The 25987-nt window shown below is 34.9% G+C and overlaps 2 protein-coding genes across 3 annotated transcripts; one reads left to right on the top strand and one right to left on the bottom strand.

Moving 5' to 3' along the window:
• Window positions 1–6589: 6589 nt before the first annotated feature.
• Window positions 6590–20655, top strand: egr2a (early growth response 2a). 2 transcript variants are annotated; one of them, NM_001359896.1, is made up of 2 exons: window positions 6590–6755; window positions 19365–20655. In NM_001359896.1, the coding sequence occupies exons 1-2, from the start codon at window positions 6590–6592 to the stop codon at window positions 20372–20374; spliced, it is 1176 nt and encodes a 391-aa protein (NP_001346825.1). In that variant the 3' UTR covers window positions 20375–20655. The 2 variants fall into 2 exon arrangements, with proteins under 2 accessions (NP_001346825.1, NP_001315333.1); NM_001328404.2 differs by lacking the exon at window positions 6590–6755 and adding an exon at window positions 17958–18308.
• A 1723-nt stretch (window positions 20656–22378) lies between these two features.
• adob (2-aminoethanethiol dioxygenase b) lies at window positions 22379–24209 on the bottom strand. The gene has a single exon (NM_213193.2). The coding sequence runs from the start codon at window positions 24005–24007 to the stop codon at window positions 23243–23245; it is 765 nt and encodes a 254-aa protein (NP_998358.2). The 5' UTR covers window positions 24008–24209; the 3' UTR covers window positions 22379–23242.
• Between the last annotated feature and the right edge of the window lie 1778 nt (window positions 24210–25987).

The following is a 25987-nucleotide window of genomic DNA, read 5'->3' as shown; positions in this document are numbered from 1 at the left end:
ATAAATAACTGCACACTTCAGAGTGTTCATCAGCCAATCAGAATTTAACGGCCTTGTAGTGTAAGGTTTAATGTTGAATTCATTTTGTAACTGAATATTTCTTTCAGTGTATTTATGATGTCAAATGCAGTGATATTTCAGGACCATTAGCACATACACTAAAATTGATAAGGCAATAAGTCATGGAAACAAATGTTTTAAGTTACTTTAGCTTATTTTAATGAGTTAATCAGGTCTCAACAGCATTTTTTTTAGTTATAGCTACAAAGTTCAACTTAATATGTTTGGTCATTTTGACTGATGTAAGTTGAAATGACTAGAAAAGTTCAACATTTAATTCAACTAAAAATTTAAGTCAGCAAATATTATTACAGTGTTGTAATTGTAATTATTGTGTACCATTCCCATTTTTATTTGCACATAGAAGTATATGTATGTATATTTATATTTATTATCTATCATTTCTTATGCTTAATCAACCACTTTAAAGTTATTATGAGTTCTCTGGTTTTGCCATTAATAAGTACATGTTTTAAGTAAAATGTTTAATTGTGTTTTATTTTATAGACTACCGAATACCGATCATGTGTCTTTAAAATTAAAATAAATAAATAAATAAGTAAAAAATAAGCCATAATTACACTATTTACAAAGTATATTTGTAAAAGCTATTTTTGCACTCTGGGTTTTGTTGATTCTGTATTCACGAGCTGTGTTTAAAAAGCTTTAAAGCGCTTCCTTTGGAAGCAGCATTTCAAGACATGTCCCAGTCCAAATTCTGCTTCACATATAACTTCACATTGGTTCCTTCTTCTCGTCAAATTATGAAGGTAGCATAGATGTAACCATTGCTGCCTTTGATATCGCACAATCCTGTTTGTTCCATTACTGACAGTTGCTGCAGCTTCACGCATTTAACACTATCTCCTCTCTTCAAAATAACCTTTTCAATAAGTTTCATTCAGGAAATTTAGTGAAGTAAAAGTTTCTTAAAATAAATATACTCCAATAAAGGATGCTTAAAATATGTGAGGACCGTAGTGAAGTACAAATACTTAATTTTGTGTGTAAATGTAAAATCTTGACCAGCGTTTTCTAAGTTTAATGTCATTTTTTGGCAAGACGTTAGTGTTGTTGTAAGCAAGTATTCCTTCATTCATCACCTAAGCTTTCCATGTTTTGTTGTACATATCTGTCAAAAGTCTGTCTGAAATCAGTTATATGAGTGGCAAAAATGCTGCCTTCAGAGTCTGCAAGACATTAGTGTAAGCTTTCAGACGCAGACACACTCTGCTCCATGACCATCAAACTGTCTGAACTGTAGTGAATGCAAGTCATTTCAGAACAAATTTCTGGTATTTTTGAAAAGGTCCTGCCCATACATGATCTCCTAATAGTAATTTACCAATAAGTAGTTTTAGTTAATACTTTAAACATATTTGTATATTTTCTGGTTTCAATTTAATTAAAAGGCAGCGCAGTGGCGCAGTGGGTAGCGATGTCACCCTTTACAGCAATAAGGTCGCTGGTTCGGGCCTCAGCTAGGTCAGTTGCCATCTCTGGGTATGCATGTTCTCCACTTGTTGGCGTGGGTTTCCTCCGGGTGCTCAGGTTTTCCCCAGAAGTTCAAAAACATGTGTAGGTGAAATCGTCCGTAGTGTATGTATGAATGAATGTGTATGGGTGCTGGAAGGGTATCCGCTGTGTAGAACATATGCTGGATAAGTTGGCGGTTCATTCCACTGTAGCATCCCCAGATTAATCAAGGGACTAAGCTGAAAAGAAAGTGAATGAATGAATAAATATGAGCTTTAAATTGTAAACATTTGTTAACTACATTATTTAACATTAAGCAATACAACTTTTTGACTTTAATTATAGATTATTAAACATTATTTAACTGAACTATATGAACAGCTTTACGAACATGATCAAAGATGAATAAATACTGCGAAGTACTGGTCATTGCTAATGTTATTTAATGCAACACCAGGGGCGGACTGGCCCTCTAGCAATTCTGGCAAATGCCAGAAGGGCTGGACCATTTTTTAAATGTGGGCCGATATGCAATTTTTTAATGGTTTTTTTAAATATATGTTTTGTTTTTACATGCAGGGAGCTTTTATCTTTTGCAAGATGTGAACATGATGATGATGATAGCAATAATAATAATAAATGTTAAGCATTGGCCCAATCAGCAATGGTCAGCTGGTTTCGAGATGGGCCGACCCAATCAGAGGTTACGCGGACGTAATCAAAATCTCGCAAGAATGTCAAACAAACAGTAAGTGCAACACAAGCTTATTGTTAGGGAAGGACCGTTAAAAAGGAAAGGTGATGCCGAAAAGCTCAGAGACAGCTAAAAGTTACTCTAAAACCAGACCCTGCCAAATGCATAAAATTAACTGTCTGAAATAGTCTCAAAAGGGGGTAGCCCTGTCGCCTCACAGCAAGAAGGTCAATGGTTTGAGCCTTGGCTGGGTAAGTTGGTGTTTCTGTGTGGTGTTTGCATGTTCGCGTGGGTTTCCTCCCGGTTTCCCACACAAGTCCAAACACATGGGTGAATTGGGTCAGCCTAATTGTCCGTAGTGCACGTATGTGAATGTGTGTGTATAGGGGTTTCCCAGTGATGGGTTGCAGCTTGGAAGGCATCCGCTACATAAAACATTTGCTGGATAAGTTGGCGGTTCATTCAGCTGTGGCGACCCCAGATTAGTAAAGGGACTAAGCCGAAAAGAAAATGAATGAATGAAATGATTGCATGTATAAATTTGTCATAAATGGGTTGTTTTTGTTCCAGTCACATACATTAAATGTTTAATTATGTATTACATATGGTACTGCTTATATTATTTCACCATCTGTACACCAATAAAAGTAGTAAATGTCCGTGGATGGGGCTGTGTCGGTGTGGTAATGTGGGCTGGTGTGGCTACAGTGCCAGGGCTGATTTCCTAGTCCGCCCCTGTGCAACACCTAATATTAACCATATTGTGTGTTATTATTTCAACCCAGGCTCATTCTGATTACATACTCCTATATGCATTTTCCAACCCAAGCTCATTGTGGAAACGTAGCCCCGCGGACATTTCTGGAGACCGCGATTTACGTGGCCGAAGGTACGTACGGACGCATTTAGTTTTTTTCGAGCGAACGCTGCGGGGCGGTGTGGCGCCGCTCCGCTCCTCCTCTTCGAGCTCGCCGGCCGACGGCTCGCCTCCGAGTGGAGGGCTTTACCGATGCAACCAGTTTGTCCGCTTAGCTCACAGCGTTGCATCGGCGGAGCGGAGGCCCCAGAGGAGGAGGGAGAGCCGGCCGCAGGGACGGCGACCGGGATCGAGTCCGGGGAACAGCGGTTCCAGAAATCAGGTAAGTCATAAAACAGAATCCGAAAAATAAGGGTGAGAACGCAGCGGGATCCGAAAACGTGGTCAAAATCGAAGACAAGGGCTTTTGCTTTTTTTTTTTTCTGGACGGCCTTTGCAAACCGTCGCTCGGGTTTAGGGAAGAGGGAGAAGGAAGAGGAGGGCGGCCGAGTCGGCCGAGTCGGCCGATCCGGCGGCTTTTCGCGCGAGAACGGCGCGGGCAAGAACGGCGCATGCTCCCTAGAGGCGCCCGAGATGCGAAAAAGCGTGCACAACGGCTTCTCGCGGATCCGCGAAAACAAAAACCGCTCGAATACGTACCTCCCGGGACGTATCTTGCGGTCCGCAGAAACGTCCGCGGGGCTACGTTTCCACAATGAGCCCGGGTTGGCATTTTCTGGAGAGAGCATCCCAGGAGCAGTTTTTATTTATTTATGTTTTTGTAGTTTTTGTTTTCGCTAATCTATCAGAGGCTCCTGTGTATGGTTTTTGATATCTCAAAAATTTCTTGCGAGTGCCATTTTGTGCCTGTTCTTCTCACATAAATCCACCAGAGGTTGCTGTCGACTGACTGACTCCCCCCACCCACATCCCTAAACCCAACCAATAGTGTTTTCAAAAGCACCGATTGACCTGCCTGCCCCCTTCCTTAAACCCAATGCAGTGTTTTAAAAAGCAATCCAGAACAAGAAAAGCCTTTGCCTGATTTTTACCACGTTTTCAGATTTTACCACATTCTCACCCTGTTATTTACTTGTTTGTTTTATTTTTTGGCTTATGTTTTACCTGCTTTCTAAAATAATTTTTTGTCAGACTCAAACCCTATCATGGTCAACTCTTCTCTGCGTCTCAAGTCTGCCAACATACGTGTCAAGCTACAGGACAAACTGGTAACATAGAGACGAAATGCAGCCAAACGTAGCTCTTGCTACATAATTAGCAATCTCCAGAAATGTGTCTGGGGGTATGATTTCAGAATGTGTTCAATTATTTAAAAAGTAACTGATAAGTGATATTAATCTACTTTACCAATGAAAAAGTAAAGTGAGGGGTTACTGTACACTTTTAGCCCATTTAATTGCATAAGATACAGAGTAATTAGACAATGTATTTAACTACTATTTTAATGGTGTAACTAGCTATCTATAACTACTTAGTTACTACTGTTAATCTTACAGTAAAATGTTATCAAAATAAGCTTTGTTTTTTCATATATTTAGCGGTTTTTGTATCGTTTATATTATGTGAGTAAAAATGACCATAGGAAGTATCAAAAATTGCATAACATAAACTGAAGAGATTAAGTTACTTAACGTTTCAGTTTTCTGTGCACCACTGTTGCACTGAAGCTTCATCTTCATCATTATTCTAATCATCATCTTTTTCATCATCATCTTCATCATCATAATCATCACCTTTATTATCATCAACATCATCACCTTTATCTTCATCATAATCATCTCAATAATCATCCTCATCGTTACCCTTTTCTTCATAATCATTATCATCATCATTTTCTTTATCATCATCATCATTACCTTCATCGTTATGCTAATCATATTCTTTATCATCTTTACTTTCATAATCATCTCCATCAACATCATCATAAGCATCATTTCCATCCTCTTCATAATCAAAATCTTCTTCACCATCTTCATTGTCATCATCAACATCATCATCTTCATCAACATCATATTCTTCATCATCATCACTTACATAATCATCATCTTTTTCTTTATCATCTTCATATTTATCATAATCATCTTCATTTCCTTCATCTTCATCATCACCATCTTAACCATAACCCTTAAGAATCATTTTCATCATCATCATCATCACCATCACCTTCCTCATTATCTTATTCATGATCATGATCTTTTTCGACATAATCTTCATCCCCATCATAATCATCTTCATCTTCACCATCTTAACCATAACCCTTTAGAATCATTTTCATCATCATCATCATCACCATCACCTTCATCATCATCTTATTCATGATCATGATCTTTTTCGACATGATCTTCATCCCCATCATAATCATCTTCATCTTCACCATCTTCATCAACATAACCTTCATAATCATCTTATTCATGAGCATAATCTTCTTCATCATCATCTCCATCAAAATCATTATATTAAGAATTATCTTCATCATCGTCACTTTTATAATCATCATTTATTTCCTTATCGTCATCATCAACATCTTTATCATCATCCCCTTTTACATCTTAATAATTTTCATCATCATCATCATCATCATCATTACCATCATCTTATTCATGAGCATAATCTTCTTCATCATCATCTCCATCATAATCATTACATTTAGAATCATCTTCATCATCATCATTTTCATAATCATCATCTATTTCTACATTATCATCATCAACATCTTTATCATCATCATCATCATCATCATCCCCTTCATCATCTTAATCAATTCCATCATCACCTTCATCATCATTTTATTCATGATCATGATCATAATCTTCATCTTCATCATAATCATCATCACCATCTTCATCACTTTCATCATCATCTAATTTATGATCATATTCTTCTTCATCATCATCTCCATCATAGTCATTATCTTCATCATCACCTTCATAATCATCTTCATCATTATATTCTCTGTCATCACTGTCATAATCATCATCATCATCATCTTTTTTTTCTTCATCATCACCATAATAATCATTTTTAATAATTTTCATCATCATCTTCATCATAACTCTTTTATCTTAATTATGATTATAATCTTCTTCATCATCATCTTTATCTCCATCATAATCATCATCTTCATCATCACTATCATCATCTTCATCATTTTCTTCATCATCATCATTCTTGAATACTTCTGACATTGTGATGACTTCTTTGTCATACTCTTCATCATCATCACCTTGATCATCATTTTCTTTTAATCACTACCTTCATCATCTTTCACATAATGATTATCATCTTCATCATCATCATCATCCTCATCCTCATCCTCATCATCAGTTTTAAGCCACACCTACAGAAAGAGAATCTTCAGATGTGCTACTGGAGGCTCTGAGTGGCCCAATCCAAAAGCTCCCCAAATCTCCCTCATTTCCATAGCGGACCCAATGAAGAGGCGGCGAGGAGGAGGAACAACAGCTTTGTCCACTTTTTGCTTGGTCTCCGAATGAACAGAGCAGCATTTCTGAAGCTTTTCTTGGAGGTGTAGAGGACTGTACATGCGCAAACCGGTTCCAGTTCCTTCGGCCTTACAGAAGAAGAAGAAGAAGAAGAAGAAGAGGAGGAAGAAGAAGAAGAAGAAGAAGAAAGAGCTGAAGCAGGAGAAAAAGCTGATCGCTGATGTTTCACACACACATCCTCAGCTGAGAGAAGCCGATGCTGATGGTAAGTGTTCAACTCATAACTTAACTGACCGGCGCTTTACTGGAGGCACATTGAGGCTCAAAACTGGCTTTACTGAAATCAAGATGAGCAGAAGGGTAAAAAATTTTCCACTTTGGAAAGTTTTGGCTTTAGTTTGAAAAAGAAATGTATACTTTATACTTTTATTCCACTAAAGTGCATTAATAATGAATCACAAGGCAAGTCAAAAGTCAGTTTTAAAATAATCACTCCTTTTTTTAACTTTACATTCTTTTAAAAATGCTAAACATATACTACTTTAAAGTGCTATCTTAATGTTTTTTTTTCTAATTTAACTAATGTGGTTAACTAATGCTAAACTGTTTCAGTGTTGGAACAAATTAAATAAATAAAAGAAAAAGAAAAAAAGAAAAAGAAAAAATAATAAAATGAATGAATAAATCAATAAAAAGCTGAAGGAAAGAGAAAATGAGATATTTTTTAAAAATGGCCTAAAAACTACAGTATTTCACTGTTTGCAAAAATAAAATAAAATAAAATAAAAATAAGCTGAGTAAAAGAGAAAGGGAGAGAAAAATAAAACATGGCATCAAAACTACAGTATTTTAGTGTTTGTACAAATAAATTAAATAAGTTAAATTAAAACAAAATAAAATTATAATAAAATAAAACAAACAAACAAAATATTAATATAAAATAAATAGGAAAAATGTAACAAATTAAAAAATAATAACATAAATAAAAATATTAAAATAAAATACTAAAACGCCAACTAAAAAAGTTAAATTAGAATTTTATTTAGTAAAATATATTATAATGTTTTACATTGCTGCAAAAAATCATATATTTTATTTCTTTCTTCAATATTTTTCATATTTTCTTCATCTATTAAGATCAAGTTATTCTGTTTACAGATTTTAAATAACTGGGAAAAAAACATATTATTCTACTTATCTGTGTTATATGTATGTGTTTATATATATATATATATATATATACTGAGCTACTGTTTTGTCTGCAAATAAAAATTCTATTATTATTATTGTAGACACATTATCAGTAGTTCATAAAATGCAGAATTGATCATTTTACTCAAAAACATGTTAATGACAAATCCAGAGAACCGGTAATAACTTTTAAGAGGTATTAAACTATTTCCAAAACTATAAACATCCTTTATTTTTAAAATAATCCATCACAGTCATTTTCCGCACTGATAAGAGTTTAATCTAATGTGCAAATGATAATATAATTAGCATATTACAAATGATTTAGTAACAGCTATAGTGGTGCTCAATGTAAAATCCTACTTTAAAGAACTCTGAAGAAAAAGTCAGAGTGAAAACCAGCTGACAAGGTAAATGAACACTTAACGAAAATTCAGATTAATTCTCTGACTAACAGATTATATTTAATGACTCAAAAAAAGCCTCAGATGGGTGTGTGAGGAGGCCTGAAGGGGAAATTCATCAGAAAGCTGCATTTCTCAGAGGCGTGTTGCATTATACAAGAGGAATAATGAGTTTTGGAGAAATCACAGAGTGACGTTTGATTAATCGTCGTGTGCAGGGGTCAGAAAACCCCCACGCAACACCAAAGCCAACGCAAACAAAATGGGCTGTGAACCCGTCCCAACATGGCGCTGTGTGGGCGAAAGAGGCACAGGGGGCATCAGGGGGGCACAATGAGAGGGGGGGCACCAAACACCCAGTCCAAATTATCTACCATCTGCTATGAGGAATATATATATATATATATATATATATATATATATATATATATATATATATATATATATATATATATATATATATATATATATAAACCTAATTGAAAATATAATGATCAGTTATGTTGGTCGTATACATTATCTGCTATAAGAGTTTTGACTAGTTTCCTTTTTAGATTGTTTTGCTTTCATTTTAGTTCATAGTTTAGCAATTTTGCAGGTTTATTCATTTTTTTATTTTATTTTATGTTGTTAACAAATACTTGGGAACTACCTGAAATATGTTATAGCTAACAACTGAGGATTTTTATTTATTTCATTTTATTTTACAAGATTAACAAATACTTGGGAACTACCCCAATTTACAATAAAGATAACAGTTTTTAATTTGTTAGAATTATTTAACTACATTAGTGAACATGGAAAGCTTTAACAAATGCAGCTTTTGACTTAAGCCATAATATTAAAAACTGTAATAATGCTTTAGTAATTTTGTTGTTTTTGCATTTGAAATTAGCTCGAGATTTATTTTAATTATAATTTCTCTCTCCCTTTCTCTTTCAGCTAATTGTATTTTTATTTTATTTTCATTTCATATTTTATTTTTTTTTTCAACTAAATCAATTGTACAAATACTGAAATACAATACAGCTACCAGCTTAGCATTATTTATTTATTTTATTTTATTTTATAATATTAACAAATACTTGGAAACTGCCTGAAATACAATAAAGTTAACTTTTATTTTTTATTTTAATTGATTTTTTTTTAACTAAATCAATGTTACAGATACTAAAATACAATAAAGATAACAGCTTATTTTTATTCATTATAATTATTTAATTACATTTTTTAACATAAAAACTTAACAAATGCAGCTTTTGACTAGTCATATATAATAAAAACTAATTTAATTATTGATTTTGGCATTTTAAATTAGTTTAATATGTTTTTTTAATTTCTCCCTCTCTCTTCTCTTCAGCTAATTGTCTTTCTATTTTATTTCCATTTAATCTAATATTTTATTTTAAATAAATTAAATGTACAACTACTGAAATACAATAAAGCTAATCGTTTAGCATTGCTTATTATTTATTTATTTTAATTTAATTTTAGAATATTAACAAATACTTGGGAACTACCCAAAATACCATAAAGACAACAGTTTTTTATTTGTTAGAATAATTTAACTACATTAGTGTACATGAAAAACATTAACAAATGCAGCTTTTGACTTAAGTCATATTTAATAATAAACATTTAGTTCATGTTTTAATAATTATGTTGTTGTTTTTGGTATTTTAAACTAGTTTGAGATTTAATTTAATTATAATTTCGCTCTCCTTTTCTCCTTCAGCTAAATGTCTTTATTTTATTTTCATTTTATATTTAATTTTGTTTTATTTTAAATAAATCTAATGTGCAAATACTGAAATACAATAAAGCTAATGGTTTTGCAATATTACTATTTATTTTTACATTTTATTTTATAATATTTACAAATATTTGGAAATTGCCTGAAATTTTTGAATTAATTTATTTCTTTTTATTTCATTTCATATTTTAATCCATTGTATTTTATTTTAACTAAATCAAATGTTCAAATACTGAAATACAATAAAGCTAACAGGTTAGCATTTCTTTATTCCATTTTATTATTATTATTATTATTATTATTATTATTATTATTGTTGTTGTTATTATTATTATTGTTGTTGTATTTTTTTTATAATATTAACAAATACGTAGCAACTATGAAGCTATGAAACTTTTGTATTTATTAAAATTATTTAACTACATTAGTTATCATGAAAAAAAATTAACACGTGCTAATTTTGTCATTTTTGATAATAAGATTAATTATTATTTATAATAATAATAATAATAAATATGTGTTAATATTTTAGTAAATCTGTTGTTCTTTTTCTGTTCAATTAATTTTACATTTTATTTTATTTGTTTGTTTATTTGTCACTTTATTTATTTATTAATGTGCAAATAATAAAATATAATAAAGAAAACAGTTTAGCAATATTTATTTATTTTATTTTGATTTAATAATATTAACAAATACTAAGAAACTGCCTAAAACAAGAAAGCTAAAAGGTTTTTTAAGGTTACATTTGTTAGAATTATGCAACTACATAAGTTAACACAAAAAACACGACAACTTTAACATTAACAAATGGAGCTTATCATTTTTAATATATAATTTTAGTGAATCTTTTAGTAATTATTTAGCTTTTGCCATTTTAATTTCATTTTACATTATTATTTTATTTTCTCCCCCCCCCCCCCTTTCCTTCCCTTCAGCTGATTGCCTCCTTTTTATTTTATTGTATTTTTATTTCATTTTATCTTTTTTTCAGTACATAAATCTAATGCACAATACAGCCAACATAATAATCTATTAGTAAATATTGCTTAACAAAAGTAGACAAAACCAAATATCACGATGGTCACGATGAGTAATAGGCAGGTAAAACCCGCTGTTTCCAATACGGTCGGTTTTGACCACATTTCTCCTTGTCCTGTGACTGAGTTACATAAGTATTCTGTCTTCCGCATCTGCAATTAACTTTTCCTGGTGAATAGCAGCACCGACACAATGGCAAGAAATTTTTGTGTCTGTAGGCGTAAAACAAAAGAAGCAAACATCCACGCTGCCCCCAACAGTTTGGAGAATGAATAGACGGTTAGCTTTTGTGGGAAACTTGCCATTCGTTTTGAGAAAAAAAAAACAGGCACCTGAATTCACACATAATAGCGTCAGATGGAGAGTCCGGCACGATGACCTACAGTGATGTCCATATAAATTCAGCAAACGTGTGACTGAAAGACGAAGAGCTGATAACACACTTTCAGTCCTTATCAGGGTAATATCTGAGAAAACAGGAAGACGGGAGTGAGTTTCGTTTTCTTTAATTAGTCGTCGTTAAACAAAAAAGCACACAAAAAACTCGCCTCATGGTCAAACCTCATAATAATATATTTTATCCCAAATTTAAATAAAAACGGCGACTAATGAAACTCAGAAAGGCGAACGAGGTAAAGTTGTAGTGGAAAATCAGAACATACAAGTAATATTTGGAAGAGAGAAAATGAATGAACATTTTAAAAATATGAAATTATTTAAATTATAGTTAAAGATGTTAAATTTACATGTAGGTGTCAAACAAACAAGTGAAAAAAATACAAATAAAGCAACAAACAAATAAAGCAACAAACAAATAAATGAGGCAATAACCATATAAACAAACAATTAAACAAACAAACAAATAAAGCAACAATTAAATAAAGCAAAAAAACTAACAAACAAAGCAACAAATAAATAAATAAAGTAACAGACATACAAGGAAACAAAGCAACAAACAAACAGATGAAGCAAATAAGTAAATAAAGCAACCAAACAAATAAATAAATAAAGCAACAAAAACTTAAAGAAAAATAAATAAATAAAGCAACAAACAAATGTACAAAGCAACAAATAAGCAATGCAACAAACAATTACATTCATAAATAAAGCAAATAACAAGTAAATAAAGCAACAAAAACAAACAAATAAATTAACAAAAGCTTAAAGAAAAAAAACAAATAAATGATGCAATAAACAAACACACAAAGGAACATACAAACAATGCAACAAACAAACAATTACATTCATAAATAAAGCAAGAAACAAGTAAATAAATAAAGCAACAAACAAAGAGACAAACAAATACATAAAGCAGCAATCAAACAAAGAAAAAAACTCATAAAGAATGCAATAAACACAAAAAGCAACAGAAAACAAATACATCCATAAATAAAGAAACAAACAAATAAAGCAACAAACAAACAAACAAATAAAGCAAAAAAACAAACAATGATTGCATGAAAGTTTTTTTATGGGTGCGGGGGGGGGGGGGGGGGTCACAAAACCTTCATGAAGCAGACAACCTAAACAGTTGATTATACTTTAGTTTATTGGATATATTATATTTCAAATTACCTGTGAATTTTTTATTCTTTTTCAAAAATGTTTCAAGTAAAGTTTAACAGAACAAGAACATTTTCATTTCTTTCACATATTTTTTGTTTCTTCTGGAGAAAGTCTTATTTCTTTTAGTCTGGCTGGAATAAAACTGCTAAGGTCAATATTATTACAGCTTAACAAATATTGTTTTTTGATTGGCTACAGAACAAGCCACAGTTGTCTAATTACCTGCCAAATTAACCTAATTAAGCCTTTAAATTGCACTTTAAGCTGAATACTAGTATCTTGGAAAGGAACCAGTATGGTATTTAATAACTGTCAAAGACAAAATAAATTAGTTGTTACGTTTAGAAATCTGTAAGAAAAACTCTTCTCTCTGTTACACATCACTTAGGAAAGAACTATTAAAACGTAATAAAATAACAACATTACACAGGAGGCCTTATACTGGTTGTCTTCAGCTGTACATGTGTAAACAATTAATCATAGGATACATTTGGGCTTTATTTATTTATTTACTTCCCACCTTTTTTGCCAATCAGTTTCTTACAACTACGATAGTAATCTAACACAACTAAATAAATAAAAAAAAATAACCCTTTAGCCACAAACTGTTCCCAGAGTTAAAACAAATAAATAAACAAACAAACCCGAATAAATAAATACACTGTAAATGTCAAGCAAGCCTGCACGTACATGTAAATATATAAATGAATAAATAAATCTATTAAAAGGTCCTGTGGTTAATTAGTCAACCAACAAACAAATCATTAAATAGTAAACACACATACATATGATTATACATACTATAAGTCAGTATGCCTTAAAGGGACAGTTCACTCAAAAATGAAAATTTTGTCATCATTTACTCTGTCACTTTTTCAAAACCTATTTGACTTTCTTTCTTCTGTTAAACACTAAAGAGGATATTTGAAGAAAGCCGAAAACCGGTCACCATTGACTTTCATTGTTTTTCCTACAATGGAGGCAATGGTTACCGATTTTTAGCTTTCTTCCGACCTCATCTTTTGCATTCAGCAGAAGAAAGAAACTCAAAAAGGTTTGGAAACACTTAAGAGTGAGTAAAAATTTAGCACATTTTCCTTTTTGGGGTGAACTGTCCCTTTAAATATTTCAGTCTTTTAGTGATAAAACACTGTTTCATAACAGTTTAACACAGTATCCACATGTTATGAACAACTGTGGTGCCGTACATCAGTGGAGGAGCATCAAGATGTTTTTTTGGTTAGCTGTATTGGTCTTAAATCCTGCCTGTGGTGGATTTCTCAGTGCTGACTGTAGTGTGTGACAGTGTGGACGCACAGAAGCCTGTGGGCGAGTGTGAATGGAGGCTGGAGGAGTGTGTGCAGAAGCAGATGCACATCTATTCACAGGCGCTTCACTTTGGCTAGAGGACTCGGTGAGAAGGGGCTGTTCCGTCGTGTGGGAGGCTGAATTGGGCCTCGGCAAATGCTCGGTTGCTCACGCTGCCACCGATCAAAATAGAACAGGCTGGCAGAACAACAAAAAGTGACGAGAGAGATGAGGAAGAGACGAGGACGGCCGAATACATGTGTCAAGCAGACTAACAGACAACATGACAGATTAAGACTGTTCATGTGAAAGGAGAAGATACACTTAACCTGTCCTTTAATTTGTAAAGTTGGTGTGGAGGAGCTCAGCAAAACACGTCTATTCCATGCAATCCTATATAGCGCCCCCACACTTTCTTACACTCAAACAAATGATTGCTGCTGCTTGTTCAAACTAATATTTAAAATGAGCTGAAACAGCACAACTCTTGTAATTTCTTTGGCCAATTTATTTGTTTTATGTTCAGTGCACTTAAATTTGTAAACCATTAAGTTAACTTAAAGGGGTGGTCCATTACAATATCATATTTTAAGCTTTAATTGATGTGTAATAAAGCTTTGTTAACATAAACAAAATCTTTGAATGTAGGATGCTCAAAGTTCAATGCAAAGAGAGACATTGGGTTTTACAGAGTTAGCTTAGCAAAGCCTACACCGAATGAACTTTGGGGACTAAAAAAAACCCTCCAGGTCAATGATGTCATAAACCCATCAGGTTTCACCAGCTGAATCTCACAAGGAAACGTAAGTATTTTACGTTTTGTCAGTTCAGTGGCTAAATCGTACATATTCATACGAGTTCAGTCGTACGAAAATGTAGGTTTTTGAAAAGGAGGCGTGGCACCCAACCCCACCCCTTACCCCAACCGTCATTAAGTGATGAGCAAATCGTACTAAATTGTACGAATTAGATCGTACGAATTCATATGAATTAGCCACTAAATCAAAAAGTTACGAATTGCCGTGAGATTGCGTTGGTTACACATATACACCCTGTGTGATAAAGGGGTGTAGCCAGAGGTGCTGTAGGGTTATAACAGAGATGCTTCTTGGATGTGGATCTGATCTGCGAATCACGGAACATTATGTTAGCTGACCAATCAGAGCCTCTTGAGGGCTGGTATTCAGAGGAACTAGGAAAAATGACAGTCCTTTTCATGTTAGCTGAGTAGCTGTAAATAATCAAAGTAAGACATTTGAAAAAATAATGTGATTTTCTACAAGTGAAGCATGATCACATATTGCTTTGCACCCCATAAACACAACCAAGCCTTACAAATACACTCTGTACCACCTCTTTAAGCATTTTGTATTGGTCCAACTGCCTGGCAAATGGATTTGTCCAGCATGGTTTGTATGGAATTGAATTAAGAGAGGGAAATGTTCACTATGAAAGTAATCTTAGGTGTTTAGAGTTCATAGAAAGGCTTGTTAGAGTTAAATCTACACTTTAATTTGAATATTTGGAAAATTTTCATGTAATACTTTGAGTTTTGACTTTTGAGATTACCACCTTGCAGAAGCACCCATGCTTCTGGCAGCTTAATTAGCAAAACTGCAGTTTGTTGCTTTGTTCAGTGAGCAGTAACTGGCCTAAAATTAGTTCTGGGATCAACTGTATATGTAACTCATTAAATATGCTTCAAAATGTCTCTTTTAGTTAATTTAGGATAATTTTGAATAAAACCAAAAGACCTCGTAAGTCACACAAATTGTACGACACAGACAAGAAAATATATATAAGTTTAATAAAAACACACGTCTATTTAAACTTTTATATGATAAAATCATGTTGGGCCAAATCAATTGCATTTAATTGTGATTTTTATTTTTTTTTTAGCTGGTGCTAAACCAATTTATTGGATGGAAATCCTGCCCTCAATTAAATTGAGTTCATCCCATGAGTTATATGTTTGAGTGTATGGTGACAGGCGCTTTAGTGCTTTAGCTTGACCTGATTGTTTAATATTCTTTGGGGAAACCAAATCTGTGGATTCAGTGCAAAAAAAAAAAAAAAAAAACTATACAGAACCTTTATTTTTATTTGGTTTATGCTTTTGTCAAATCAATATTAATTTGGAGATTAATAGTGCCTTCATTTAGAGACATGATACATTTAATATTTTTTTACATTAATAAAACAAATAATTCACTTCTAAAACTATTTTGAATTTTTTAGATGTGAATTATTTCCTAGTAATTGGTTGCAGCTGGAAGGGCACCCGCTGCGTAAAACATATGCTAAGTTGGGAGTTCATTCTACTGTGGCAGTCGTGATCCTAATGAATAAAGGGACTAAGGCGAAAAGAAAATGAATGAATGAAAATAAAAAAAATAAAAGCAATAATGCAACAAAAAGCCACTAAGGCTAAAAATTTCACTCAATATAAAGAATGAATGAATGAATGAATGAGGGAACAAGTGAACAAACAAGCGAACAAATGAACGAATGAACAAATAAATTAATAAAGTTCCTTTTAGCATAAAAACTTCCTGAGGTTGATCAAAAATGCAAAATGCAAATGCATTTCTTCTTTTCCTCAAATAAATAATTATTTGACACAAAATATTTATAATAAATTATTATATATAATCCTGATACAATTACTTTAAAATAAATAAACTTATTTTTTTGCTCCAAAGATTTTCAGTCCAACAAACAAACAGAAAAACGAAAGAACAAACAAACAAATAAATAAATGAAATATTTTGCCTCCTGAGGCTTTATTAAATAAATATTGGTGCTCCTGAGGCTTTATTAAATAAAAATAAATTAATTCATAAAATTGCATTTTGTGCAAGAAAGAAAATTATAGAGGTCAAATAAATAAATATATAAATAAACACAACATTACACACAAAAATTATAGCATTTTGATGCTGATTATTTATTAGAAAATTGAAAATTGAAAATTAAATAATGCTCCAAGCCTACATTTATTCATTCACTTTCCTTCAGTTTAGTCCCTTGTTCACTGTGTCACCACAGTGGAATGAACCGCCAACTTATCCAGCATATTTTACACAGTGGATGCTCTACCAGCCGCAACCCAGTACTAGGAAACACCTCTTACATTCACACACACACAAACAAACAAACGAACAAACCAAACACACACACATACACACACACACACACACACACACACACACACACACACACACACACACACACACACACACACATAACCAACAGTCAATTTACTTTATTCAATTAATCTATTTCGCATATAGGCCTACCCACGTGAACACAAGAACATGCAAAGTCCACACAGAAATGCCAACTGACCCAGGCGAGACTCGAACCAGTGACCTTCTTGTTGTGAGGAAACAGTGCTGACCATAATGAAATACTTTTATGTGTTAAGGTTTTTTATTCTCTGCAGTGATTAAGTCGCTAAATTATCTAATTACATGACCTCTCCGATACAGTTTTCATCCTATGTTCTAGAGAATTATCAGTAGATGAATAGTTTGAAGTGAATTAAAATCCTGTACATTACTAAAATAGAGGTACTAAAATGGGTTGCAACGTAAACACATAAAGTCCGTCTAATAATAAATATGTGTGGTCACACTGATCTTGTCTAGTTACAGAGGAAAAGGCGCGTGTGTATTAATAAATATGTTTCCTCAACCCTCTAGAGACTAGACTATAACTTTCCAACATATTCAAATATCACTTTCCTGCATTGAGTTTTATTGCGGTTCATCTGTGGGACGTGAGATCGGCGTGGCTCGTTATTTTCCGTGTCGAGTTTCCCGGATGCGTTCCATATAAGTCAAAAAGGGCGTGATGGAGATCACCGGATAATATCCATTTATGGGATGCACCGTAACCGGAATTCCTGATAACACACACCAAAAGTTCACAGATATAAAAAAAACACCTACTTCTTAGCACAGTCCACACGTCAATTTAGATAAAGCATGTATTTGTGCACAACATATCGATCTATTTTAAGAAAATAAACGTGCCGGACTCAAAGATTTGTCCGAAAAGTGAGGTCGTGTCGTCACATGGCCAAAAGCAAAAAGAAAAGCCCAACCCGTTTTTTTCTGTCATGTTCTGTCCTTGTATGGTCAGTGACGTCACGGGGCATTGACAGGCTCTTCTTAAAATGCATACTACGACATAAAAGTTTCACTTATTGCTGCGGCACGTATGAAGGGAGCTGATGAGCTCTGACACCGATGCGCGCGTTTATGATGATAACACCGAAGTCAAAACAGCATTGATAACAGCATCAACATTTACAACACAAGCCCTCAGAGCAACTTAATAACAATTCAAGATCGTATATTAACAATATCGAGGATCAAAATGACAGCGACAGCAAGTACCGGGGATAAAATGAGCGCGTCGTTAACGGATTTCATGCGCTGTTTGCCATCTCACGTCTATGGTCTGGATGAGATTCCCCCGTGCGCGCCCACCGGCTTCCCTCATGTGGATGCGGGAGTCTGTTCGGACCACTACAGCGAGGCGTCCGCAGGTAAGAGAGGAGGATGCTTCAGACCCCTGCGCACTAACCTGGGTTTATATGATAATTGATGTTTTGATTTAGCAGTGTTTTTAAAGCTGGTTCCTTTTTTAGACTTAAAATGGGCTAACTTTATAGGCTATATAAAAATATTGTAATAATTTTTATAAATATTTTTCTCTCATGGTCGTTTTTTTTGGAATAGCTGTTGTGAAAACAAACTAGCGAAAGGAGCCTCAATAAGGTTAAATTGCATTTGTCACGTTTGTTTTGCCCAAACACTCTTAAAATATTCCTTATTGGAACGGGTGGTTTAAACATTCACAGAATCCAAACGTTTATGTGTGGTTGAAAACATTTATTGATGAGGTCAACAAAAGTTCGTGTGACACTAAGAAAAATAAATTTAACGACAGATTGAAAAGTTCTGTTAAGAACCAAAAATAGATCTGGCATCGCTAAAAACCCCGACTGGAACATATTTACTGGAAAAGTCATTATAAAGTCTAATTTATATGAATATTAGCAAAATAATCTATAATATTCCCACTTTTTTGCTGTCAAAAGTGAATTTTGCAAACCTATTTTGTGAAGAAAAAACCAAGAATCCTTTATTGAAGTTTTTTTTTTTCTGCTGTGACGAAATTGTCCAAACAATAGCCTAATTCCTTTCCATAACTTTTGTATAACCTGGTAATATTTCTTATAGAGGTTCTTTTGGAAATACAGATCCAAATAAAATACGAGTTATTAGGTTTTTTAAATACGTAATTAATAAACAGAGTAAAAATGTGACTTCTAGCCTTAAATCGTCCATGTATTTTTCAATCTTATTTTAACAGCAAGGAAATTCGTAGTATCACAAAATATTTTGCTGTGATTTTAAACCAGAATATTGAGACACCCGCATATATTTACCCTCCAACACACCAACAATCTTTTGAAATCAAATAGCTTACTGAATAGAGCTGCTATCACGTGGTGGAAACGCAGTCTGCTCTTTTAGACGTTTACACCAAAACATATTACTGAGTTTCTCTATAAGCCTGTTGCTTTTTGCTCATACAGGTGGCCTGAGCAGCGACAGCTTCGGCGTGGAAAAGCGGGACCTTGATCTGCCTGACCCGGGCAAGTTTTCTCCGCACAGCGCGCCTGTCGCCTACACGGGGAAAATTTCCATCGACGCGCAGGGAAGTTGGAGTCAAGAGGGAATAATCAACTTCATCAGTGCAGGAGTGCAGGACCGGTCCACATCACCAGGATCGTTCTCCACGGGCTCGCCCGCAGGTCCACCTTCAGACTGCTCCAAAATAGTCCAAAATCTTCCCAACATGGAGCACATGTACACAGGGCCACCCCCTTACACCTGTAGCGCCGAGGGCTATCAGGACCCTTCGGTCTACCTGTCGACCACTACATGCCCAATAACATACGCACCTCCGTCATACTCGGCCCCAAAATCAACCATAGACGGGGCGCTTTTCTCCATCATTCCCGATTATGGGGGCTTTTATCAGAACAGCAGCTGCCAAAGGGACAACATGGCAGTTTTTCAGGATATCAAGCCGTTTTCGTGCTCTTTGGAGTCTATTAGAGTCCCACCACCTCTGACTCCCTTGAACACTATAAGGAATTTTACTCTGGCGTGTCCGGTGGACGGCTCAAGGCCGCCGTTAGACGGCACCAACCCGCAGAATGTCCCACTCAGGCCAATACTGCGGCCACGGAAATACCCGAACCGACCGTGCAAGACGCCGGTGCACGAGCGCCCGTATCCGTGTCCGGCCGAGGGATGCGACCGGAGGTTTTCGCGCTCGGATGAGCTCACGCGTCACGTCCGCATCCACACCGGACACAAGCCGTTTCAGTGCCGCATCTGCATGCGCAGCTTCAGCCGGAGCGACCACCTCACGACCCACATCCGCACACACACGGGCGAGAAGCCCTTCTCCTGTGACTTCTGCGGCAGAAAGTTCGCCCGAAGCGACGAGCGAAGGAGGCACACAAAAATCCACCAGAGACATAAGGACAGAAAGCTTTCTGTGGGCCCTCACAGCTCCAGCGCTGGGGGAAACTGATTAGATAGCACATACATGATGTGACCCCTGGGTTCGTCAACCTGGACCTTGTTTGTGTGCACACAAAAAAATACGAAGGCAGCTTATGAATCTTAATGTTGAATGTGGTTTGTTGTAGAAGCTAGTCGTTATCACAGAATATTTCATGTGGTGCATAATGCAGTTGTTCTGAGAAATAGTGTTTACAGTGAGTCTTTTTGTTGACTATTATTGTTACGTGTCTTAATAAAATGATAATAAACACAAGGTGTATTTTTGAGAACCACCTTTTCTGCGAAATGGATTTCATATCTGTGTGGCAGTGCAAAATTGCACCACTAGAGGTCACAACTTGGCAAACATTTGAGTTATTGCTGATAAAGTGAGGCCCGCGGGTTAAACACCCAAAAAGGAAAATTCTGTAATCATTTACTCACTTTTGACTTTTGTCCCAAACCATTTTTAAGACATTCTGAAGAATAATGGAAACCCGTGGCCAACGAGATCTATAGTAGGCAAAACAAATGCTACTGAAATTAAGATTTTGAACATTTTTTCAAAATATCTTCTGTTTAACAGAACAAAAAAAAAAAATCTAATGTTTTGGAAAAAGTAAAAAATAAGTAAATAATGACAAAACTTTTTTTTTTTTTTGGTGAAAACCCCTTTTAAAATATACACAACCACCCAAGCTGGAAGTCTTCGCAAATCAGGGTTGCAGCAAATTGATACAACATAACTGTTAGTTAGAAACACTAACAATGTCTCAAAAGACTCCTATTTTAAGTAAATGCAGTTGTAACAATTCATCCAAAAAGATACAAAATATTAGGGGGAGAACAACTGTTCTGAACAACTCTAAATCAGCCAATAATAATGTTTTCTGATTATGTAACGATGAGTAATGATGCTGAAAATTCAGCATCGTCATGACAGGAATCAATCAAATTTAAAAATCTATTAAATCACTATTATTCATTCATTTATTCTCTAGTTGGCTTAGTCCCTTTATTAATTCGAGGTCGCCACAGCGGAATGAACCGACAACTTATCCAGCAAGTTTTTACGCACCGAATGCCCTTCCAGCTGCAACCCATCTCTGGTAAACATTCACACACTCATTCACACACACTCATACACTACGGACAATTTAGCCAACCCAATTCACTTGTACCGTATGTCTTTGGACTGTGGGGGAAACGGGAGTACCCGGAAGAAACCCACGCGAACGCAGGGAGAACATGCAAACTCCACACAGAAACGATAACCAGCAACCCTCTTGCTGTGAGGCGACAGCACAACCTACTGCGCCACTGCTTCGCCCTAAATCACTAATATTATTTTATATGAATTTACAATACTAAAATACAGTGCTCTGCATATAGACATCCACCCCTCATCTTTTAAATTCACATTTTTAATAGGAAGTTATACAATATTATATTTGTACATATAGAATAGATTAGTCAGTACTGAAGCCAAATCTGGAGCTTATCTTACAAAATATCGTATGATAATGGTTCGAAAACTTGTACACCCACGTTATAGAAAATATTAAATAGAAATTTAAAAATGAGGAAAAATCAAGAAGCAAAAAATATTTTAAAATTTAGTTGAAATTTTGTAGGTTGTAGTTTTTATTTTTGCAAAATTTTGCTTGAATTTAATTGTATCATCTTTCAATTTCTAAATATTTTTGATGACGAGAATACTATTTAATAAAAATATCTGTTTAATAAATCAGTTTTGTTTAAATGCACCAACACACATTGCCTAAATTCAATGATAAATGGATAAAAATATTCATTTTCAAAATGAGTTGAACTCGATGAGCACTGTATTTAAACAAAAAAAAAAAACCCTAACACGTATTTAAAGTAAACATTAATATAGCTTTTAAAATTGTTTGCCTTTCTGTCAGCAGGTGATATCTACTAACATGAAAAATCTTAATCGAAACTGTATATAGTCAATAACATGTCTTTAAAGAATTCAAGAAAGTATTTCAATCATCAAAAGACCGGCAAATTTTCCCCTTTTTTATTAATTTAAATGTTTAGGAGGGAACACATTCTTCATAGTGCATGATTGATTTTCATTCATTATTTTAACTATTTTAAATTTGGCATCCTGGCTAAGTGCTTGATTATCAATATTATCAGGAGTGTAAAAGACAAAAAAAAGGTTTTGTGTCCAGTGTCACGTAGGCCAGCTTGTCAAGTGAGTGTTTTGAACCTGTTACTAAGCATTTCTCGGTCCTGCACAGCTTAATGCATTAACACAATGATGACAATGGAAACAAGATGACGAGATTCCCACTCCGATAAACCAAATCTCACATCTGCTGCAAATAATTAAATATTAATCACACGCTGTACAAAGAGAATCCAGGCAAATGGAGAACAGAGACTTTTGTTGAACCTCTATGTAAAATCAGAACAGTCTGCATGCAAACACAGGACATTTATGGACATAAATACAAAAAAAAAACATAAACTGCCAAAAGACAATTAAAGACAGCAGCTGTGATGAGTGGCTAGAGATAAACCACTGTATATTCTGTCCAAGAAAACAGTTCACCATTTACTCACACTGAAGTGTTTCCAAATCTTTTACAAACAAATATTTTTCAAAGAATGTTAGAAACCTGTAACCATCGACTTCAATTGTGTTTGTTTGTCCTACTATGTACATAAATGGTTACAGGTTTCTTTGATATATCTTCTTTTGTGTTGAACAGAAAAAAGCTTTGAAACAAGTAAAGAATGAGTAAAATGATTTCACTTTTGGGTGAACTGTCTCATTAAGGTACCCAGGTAAAAGAAAAAAAACTCCTGAATCACTCCAGACTGTGATCATTATCCCAGTTTATACAGTTATACATCCCTCTCAGAGGGTCACTTTAGGCCCTGGGTATGGTTCACCACCACACCAAAATTCACTAGGCTGGGGTATTTCCATTAGCCACACGTCCCCTTGATCCTGGACTTCACTCTTTTTATCTGCAGCCTCTGAATGAGCTTGCAAAACTTTATAATAATGGCAGTCTCTCCCTTCGTCTGGGTCGTACGGGGGTGCTAAGATGTCCAGGAAAGCGGTGGGTCCGTCAACAGCGTCTATCTGGTGGATATTGTCCTGCTGGGGTGAGAGCACACACGGGCTGCTGTCCTCTGTGAACTCCCCGACGGACTTCAGCACTGAGGGCCGTAAGGAGCCCCTCTGGAAGGGCATGAGCGGAGGGTTGAACTGCACGCCGCTGGCGCCGTCTCTCGGTTTATCCAGGCGGTCGAAACAACTGATCCGCACCTTCCCGTAGATCACCTTCAGCATGCCGTACATCCCCGGATGGTCGTGCAGGGGTATCGAAGCCCCCGTTTTCAGCAGAAACACCCCCATGCTGAAGGAGTCGGTCTCGCAGATATGCATGTATGTGACGGGAGGAGCGATGCGCTGATGCGGCACCGGGGCGCTCTCGGGGGTCCGGGCTGCGATCTTCAAGTCCGCCGCTCTGACCTCCGCCAAGAGGCTTTTCAGCTTGCTTTGGTTCTCCAAAAACACTTTGTTGTGCTCGCCGATGACAGACGGGTTTCGGAATGTTGCGAGGGCCTGTTTGGCGATTTTCTGGACTGTGGAAGTCATGTTGTCTCGTGGCATCATAATAACGCAAGTGTCTAGCAGCGTCGACTTGACTTTCAACTTTGCGCGAAATCAAGTGCAGCCCTGTCCGTTTCCGTATCGTTTTAGGCCATCAAAATCATGTGTAAAAGCTTAACTTGAGCGTACTGTCGGGAATACCGTTAGGATCAAGTCATTTCTGTCCATGACCACTCCATATACAGGCATCCAATTCACACGTACGCAATGTCAACAAACGCTATACGTCACACCGAGAATTGTGGGAAATGTCGTTTTGTTGTTTTGAAATTTAGACCAAACTTCAAAACGTGTCGTTATTGTGACGCGCGGTTTAGTGTTTGTAAGCTTTTGCCAAACTCATTTTGTATGAGTAACAAGACAGTAGCATACTCGCATCATAAATGTACGTTGTAAGAGATATCACGCTTAAACTGGTTACTACAATTCCCATACACTGACCTTACAAGGGGCAATGACACTTCAGTCCTTCACCGCCACTCAGAGAAAAGTCACGCTTTGAAAATGCTCTGATACGGAAAAAAAAAGAGGTCACGGTCGGTTTGGTGACCGCGAAAAGTATTTAAAGACATAAAACTGTACATATAGGCTAATATTGTTAAATTTAAAAACAACTGAATTTTACTTTAAAGCCCAAAAGTTAATCTGTATGAACAATCACAAACACCACAATTAAAATAGGGTTTTTGCAACAAAACCATTATTATTGTATCATTGCCAAAGTTTAAACGATTAACCTTTTTTGTTTGTAGTAAAACTATATTCTTAAAGGGATAGTTTGCCCAAATATGAAAACTGCCTTACAATTTACTCACCCTCAAGTGTTTCCAAACCTTCGGGAGTTTCTTTATTCTGTCACACGAGAAGGTATTTTGAAAAAGCTGAAAACCTGCAACATTTGGCTTCCATATTTGAAACAAATAGCTATAGAATTCAATTGTTTCTTCAAAATATCTTACTTTGTGTTTAACAGAATAAAGAAACTTAAACTGATTGTGAACAAAGGTAAGTAAAGGATGACAGAATTAGCAGTTTTGGTAGAAGTTTTCTTTTAAAGGACAATAATTACAGAAAGCTGTCTAATATTGTAAAAACGAATTCTCTACATTTACACTGATATAGCCTAGTTTAAATTCTTCACAATAATATTTGTAATCAATCTGCAATAGTTAGTGTGATTATCTGCAATCTACCAAATATAAATATGTCCTCCTAAGATTGTTTTGCCCTTGAATATGCCATGAAATCTGATTTGTTATTCTTGAAACATTGAAAAAAAACATTTAATTTCAAATGAATTGTTTTAAATAGACATTTTTAATCAGTTTTAGCATATTTATAGAATTATTTAAAAAAAAATCCAAATCTGAACCCTACAAATACTAATGTCTTAATAATTAAATGTTCACAAAAATCAGGGTTCATACACATTTTAACTACTAAAATTCCATGACTTTTCCAGGATTTTTTAAAGACACTTAAGTCCATTTTTATGACAAGTTTCATGCAATGTCTACATATGCGTGATAACAGAAAAACACTGCATGTTCAAATTTATTTCATCATCTCGTAAAACACGCAACAATATATTCAGTTTAAATTTGCATGTAAAATTTAGACAATGCTTACACCGCAGTAATAATGTGAAAGTATGTGATTAGCCAAGGACAGAAAAGAAGTAAAGACAACTAACCTATATTCTGGTATACAGACATCTGTTTTCCATGACTTTTCCAAAACTTTAGGTTTTTCTGTTTTTCCAAAACTTTTCCATGCCTGGAAAATACAATGTCAAAATTCCATGACATTTCCAGGTTTTCCATGACCGTATTAACCCTGAAAATGTTTCATGAATAATGGTTTGATTATGATTTTAAACAAAAGATACCCATGAAGAAATCTATTAACGTATCTGGAAAAACAGCAAAATGTTAGAAAAACCTTTTCATAACAGTAGCCTATTTTGAGAATGTTCCCTTT

Source organism: Danio rerio, chromosome 17 (genome assembly GCF_052040795.2).
Source record: "Danio rerio strain M-AB ecotype USA chromosome 17, GRCz13ab, whole genome shotgun sequence".
Classification (NCBI taxonomy): Eukaryota; Metazoa; Chordata; class Actinopteri; order Cypriniformes; family Danionidae; genus Danio; species Danio rerio.
This window is presented reverse-complemented; position numbering and strand designations above follow the sequence as displayed.

Bases quoted from the DNA above. Each gene is read 5' to 3' on its own strand.
- egr2a (NM_001328404.2), top strand. From the start codon at position 18,137: ATGACAGCGACAGCAAGTACCGGGGATAAAATGAGCGCGTCGTTAACG. The intron at 18,309-19,364 runs GTAAGAGAGGAG...TTGCTCATACAG, and splicing joins CTACAGCGAGGCGTCCGCAG to GTGGCCTGAGCAGCGACAGC.
- adob (NM_213193.2), bottom strand. From the start codon at position 24,007: ATGCCACGAGACAACATGACTTCCACAGTCCAGAAAATCGCCAAACAG.